Source organism: Echinops telfairi, unplaced genomic scaffold (genome assembly GCF_000313985.2).
Source record: "Echinops telfairi isolate 266 unplaced genomic scaffold, ASM31398v2 ScPeMD7_7469;HRSCAF=8507_1, whole genome shotgun sequence".
NCBI classification, from domain to species: Eukaryota; Metazoa; Chordata; class Mammalia; order Afrosoricida; family Tenrecidae; genus Echinops; species Echinops telfairi.
Genome location: NW_022111373.1, coordinates 23,569,875 through 23,575,521, shown reverse-complemented (window position 1 = coordinate 23,575,521; position 5,647 = coordinate 23,569,875). Strand labels below are relative to the sequence as shown.

Here is a 5,647-nt window from a genome sequence, read left to right as displayed (position 1 = left end):
AAGAAGAAAAGTAACCTTTCACCTCTAGGGTTTAACCATACAATCTCAATCTCCAGAGAGAACTACATATTGTCATTCTCATATATTTTTATGTAGTATGATTATGTTATGTCCAAAGAGGGGAAGCTCTACCTATTTTTGGAAACATAAATATATATACCTAATTCCTTTGAGTCAGAATTATTATTTCTAAAAAATTGATAATTGTTGTGTTGACCATGCAGGATACAGAAATTACATATTTTAGGTATTGGACTTGGGCACCTGGGTTGTGGACAGGAGCTTTTGGAATGGTACCTGTAATAATAAGCAACTGGTCTATTAGAACTATCCTCTGAGCTCTTTCCTGGAGGAGGACTAGAGAGCCTAATGGGCCTGAAGAACAGAAACTGCCATTCAGGGATTACTGAGCCGGATCAGGGAACCGCCATGGTAGTCACTCTCCTGAACACCGAGGAAGCAGCAAGAACATCCGTTATTAACCTGTAGCTACAGTGAAGTCAGGTAGGTAGGTAGTCTCTGCCTTACTTCTACCTTCCAAATTTTCATGCAAATACATGTAGTGGCTGAATCCAATATATATTTGGCATCATAGCAGGTAGGTATTCTGGAAAATGTAGTTTTAAACTTTCCAATTTCTGGAAGGAGAAGAGGATGAACTAGAGATTGAGAGTATCAATAAAAACACGAATGTGTAGTATAATTAAACTCAAATTATAATTATGTATATGTAACTACATAATAATGATAATGTAATTAACACTCACCAATTAGTTGAAAATGGAGATTGAGTGAAATGGAGCAAGCATATTATGCTAATATATTTCTAGCATTCTGATACTTATTTATTTTTTATCAGGACTGGGTCGAGCCTATGCCTTGGCTTTTGCCGAAAGAGGTGCATCAGTGGTTGGTAAGTTGATGTGCTTTTCTTTGAAATCAATAGGTGTTTACTAAAGTATGGTTTTTATATAAGCTATCAAATAATTTGTCAAGATCAAAATTTATCACTAGTTATGTACTTCTAGCAATTTTTTTCCCTCTTGAGGCTGACATTTTTAAAATTTCTGACTGTCTCTCATTTTAAGTAAACTAGTTTTATAGATTTTCACTTTAATAGAATTGATAAAATTGGTTAAATATTCATTGTATAAAAGGTAATTGGGGAAAAAGGGAAAAAAGAGGAGCTGATACTAAGGGCTCAATAGAAAGTAAATATCTAAAAAAGGATGACGGTAGCATACTGTGTCTACTCGAGTATAAGGTGAGTTTTCTCAGCACATTTTTTGTGCAGTTTTTGTGGTAAAATTAGGTGCCTTGGTGGATATTTGTGTTGGCTTATACTCGAGTATATACGGTAAGTACGAATATGCCTGATACAATTGATGTGTGGATTTTAATAAGTTGTAAGAGCCCCCAATAAAATGATCTTTTAATAATTAAAAAAAGTAATTTTTGAACTTAGAAAACTGTAAACTATAATTTTGGAGTAGAAGACTCATCAATTCTTGTGAGATGAAAGATTCCTTATCAATGTAAATATAACAATAAGAGTACGAAATAACTGAATTTTAAGAATTGGAAAATTTGAGCCTGGGACTCCAAAGTACGTGTTTCTTGTCACCTTTGTTAACATTTTCCAGTTGGGAACCTTTTTGTTTTTTAATCGATGGGAGAGTTGGATAAGTGCTTAGTGCAAAGTGAGTGGGTGGGATGAATGTTTTAATGCGATACCTTTTAGGGTCTTTCCTGTGATTGAAGAGATTCTTGTTCCACAGTGACCTACTAATCTCAGCTTTTATTTGGGATTACAGAGGAACAAGTTTCTCCCAAATTTGCTTTTGGAGGAGGTGTAGTAGAAGAATAAACTAGCACCCAGGCTTTCTAAACAACGAAGATCCAAGAAGGGCATTTAATAGACTTTTCTCCTTTATTATAGATGTACAGTTTATATTGTGGAAGGGCCAGAGACTTTGGACATTTTAAGGATCATATCCTTGCCTGCCTGCTAATCTAGTCTGTGTTCATTTAATCTCCTTCCTACAACAAGGAAATACTAATTTATTAAGAAACTCATCGTGAAGGTTTATAAAGTGGGTCATGACTCATAGTTAACAATATCTGTGCACATTTTCCCCATTCATCCACTGCAATCCCATCGGTGTCCGTACCTTGTCTTCTTCCATTTGTTTCTGGTTTCCATTAGTCCTTCTTCCCTCTAAACACTGTCTTTGGTTAATGCTGCTGTTTTGATCTTAAATGGTAGATTATTATGCTGTTTTGATCTTAAAAGATAGTTTAGCTCCATACTTGGAGGTGACTAAGGACCGTAGTCTTGGGAGTCTGACCTGCCTCTATGTAACCAGTAAGCCTGGTCTGTTATGATTGACAGTTCTGTTTGATACTTTTCTCCCACTCTATTCAGGATTTGTAATGCATCCTTTTCAGAGCAGTTGGTAGTAGTAACTGGACATCATGTACTTTATCTGATGGTCCATGAGTCCAACAGGAGTAATTGTTTCCATGAGTCTTGAGTTCCTTCACTCTTCTTTCCTCTGGACTGGAGAGACCAATAGGTGCACCCTAGATGGCCACTTGTAGGGTTTTATGACTCCACTTATATTCGCTAAGGTAGGATGTAGAACATTATTTTTGTGAACTGTTATGCCAATTGACTCGGTGCAAGGACACGGTTTTTGATATTCTGTTATTTGATTAGGGGTTGCCTATCCAGTGCTCTTTGCTCGATTTTCTCACAGTTATTTCATATCAGAGCCTGAAGAGACATACTGCTAACATTCTTCTCTTTTTAAAAAAGTTACTATTTAACATTTTTATCTTACTACTTTTTATTTACTTATATCTTCTCTATCATTTCCATAAGTGCAAAGACCTTATTTTTGTGTGTGTCTCCTAACGGTGCTAGTTAGTACAGCGAACCCTCATTTATCGCGGTTAATCGGTTCTAGACCCTACTGTGATAAATGAAATTCCGCGAAGTAGGATTCCTTATTTGTAACTCAAATATTTTCGTAGTTAGAGCATAGAGGACATGAAAAAACACCCTTTAGTCACCATTACACTCGTATTACCCAATTTATTAAACGAAAAAGGGAAAATACAGTAAAACATTTTGGATGTTACAATTATCATTTATTATTTATTGTATTATTTATGGCATCAAGCATGTACAGTATGAGCCAATCAGTGGCAGTAATGACAGAGCATGTGCTGTTACGCAAAAACCGCGATAGAGTGAAGCCGCGGAAGTCGAAGCGCGAAGTGGCGAGGGTTCACTTTATATTGCCCTGTGCAAAGAAGGTGCTTTTTTTTTCTTAAAAAAAAATTTTATTGGAGGCTCTTATAGCTCTTATAACATCAGTTGTATCAGTCACATTTGTACATTTGTTGCCATCATCATTCTCAAAACATTTTCTTTCTACTTGAGTCCTTGGCTTCAGCTTCTCTTCTTTCCCCCTCCTTCCCCCACCTTCCCACCCTAGTGAAAGCTTGGTAAATGATAAATTATTGTTATTTTCATATTTTACACTGTCTGCTGTCTCCCTTCACCTATATTTCTGTTGTTCATGCCCCTGGGATGTGTGTGGTTATAAGTTGATCATTGTGATCGGTGCCCCTTTCTCCCCCTTCTCCCCCTGCCTTTCTCCCTACACTTATGGTATTACTACCCTCATTACTATTCCTGAGGAGTTTATCTGTCCTGGATGCCTTTTGTTAAGAGCTCTTATCTGTACCAGTGTACGTGCTCCGGTCTAGCCAGATTTGTAAGGTAGAACTGGGCCATGATAATGGGGGGCTGGGGAGAAGTATTAAAGAACTAGAGGAACGTTGTGTGTTTCATAGGTGTTATACTGTTCCCTGGCTGACTCGTTCCTTCCTCGTGACCCTTGGTCTTTTATTGTTGGCACAGTTTGTTTGTTTTTTTTTAATTTTGATTTTTTTTTTTGAGGAGGGTTTGGTGTGTCTGTGATGTTGGTTAATGCATTTTAAATTTTATTTATTTGTTTGATACTGGTATACAAACTTAGCTTACTCATTTGTTTTAGAAATAAAATAGCAGTACCATATGCTTCTTTCAACCTGTTTTCCTTATCTATTACCTTTAAATTTGTTAAAGTTCTGATTAGGGGTATGTGAACCAAGCAAGAAACAAGATAAAATAAACAGGAATAAACAGGAATGTTTTTTCCATTATTCTGCTGTGGCCCTTTAATTGTAAAGACTGTATTTTAGCAAGTGCTGATGAAAGTCCAAAGGGTAGATGGCTTATCTTGGACAGATAAATACTTGGTTGAAGCGCCAGTTTTAGCTTAGTGTTCAAGGAAGAGTTTACTTTTTGTGAAACTACTTTGTGATAGTCCTACCCCTTTTCAATATGTAACCTCTCTCTGAACTTTTTAGGCCACCAGTGGCTTATGCTCCTCTTGAAGCGCCATTAACCTCTGTTTTAGCAGTTTTCACTGCACACATATACCCCCTGCCCCTAGATTGCACAATATGTACTAACATGCACCTTTGGTTAATTTTTGTTATGCTTAGTTTAATTGATCTTAACCTTAGGAACCAAACAATAAAAAGGAACAAACAAATCTGAGAAGAGTGACACATCAGAGTACCTTGTTCGATCAATGGAATAATCTGTCCTCATGGCAAGAAGAATTAAAATCTTGATAAATAAGGGAGCTTGTTTCTTGTGAAAGTCAGATTTTGCTGATTTATGCTGGGGTAACCACCAAAACTTAAATCTCTGTAGCTTTAGAGTTACATACAATTTTAAAGTTAAAAAAAATTTTTTTTATGCCTACTTGACATTTCAGCTTTTGATCAGCTCTGCTCTACTGCATGCTGTCCTGATTTTAGGACCCAGCCTGAAGGAGCAGCTCCTGTTTGGGACGTTGCTGTTCTTGGGACAAAGGGCAAACAGCAATGGTGGAACTACTTGATAGCTCTCAAAAGATTTGTTTACAAGTGGCATACCACTTCTCATATTTCATTTGTCAAAAAAATTCACTTGACCCAAACCCAAATCAATTGACAGTATTTCTGATTGAATAATATACAAAGTTAAAACCTTTTGTGAGGCTGGGTGATAGGTGCATTAAAATGTACTTATTTATTTCTACTTTTATCTTTCAAAATTTTCACAATAAAAAGTTCACAAGTATCTCAATAGATAAATAAAAAAAATAAACCCTTTTGTAAAGGGAAGAGTAAAGATCAGTTACTGATTAGTTAGTGATTGCCTACCATACACTAGACACGGTGTTCAAGAATATAGCAAAGTGAACTTGAGATCTTATTCACTCAGAGAGCATTCTAGCCCCTTATAAAGGCATAACTCAGTCAATTCTGACCCAACGTGACTCTATAGGGCAGGGTGGAACTCCTCCTACGATGTGTAAGACTTTAAATCTTTACGAAAACAGACAGCCTCATCTCTTAGCTGCAGAGTAATTGGTATATCCAAACTGCTAACCTTTAATAAGGTGACCAGATTTTAACATTGGTAAAGCAGAACACCATTGATAAAACTCATATCCTGGTGAAATAGCCACATGGCAGCCGAAAACCGTATACCCTAGCTTGTCGTGCATTCTTTCCAAAAATCGAGACTTTTAAAAAACGC

At 36.6% G+C, this 5,647-nt stretch overlaps 1 protein-coding gene across 1 annotated transcript in view; it reads left to right on the top strand.

Annotated features, from left to right (window-relative positions):
* Positions 1-5,647, top strand: part of HSD17B4 (hydroxysteroid 17-beta dehydrogenase 4) — a 140,304-nt gene that overhangs the window by 27,890 nt on the left and 106,767 nt on the right. The window contains exon 2 of the mRNA XM_045285056.1: positions 860-913. Coding sequence (XP_045140991.1) covers positions 860-913 — 54 coding nt within the window. The remainder of the gene's footprint in view (positions 1-859; positions 914-5,647) is intronic.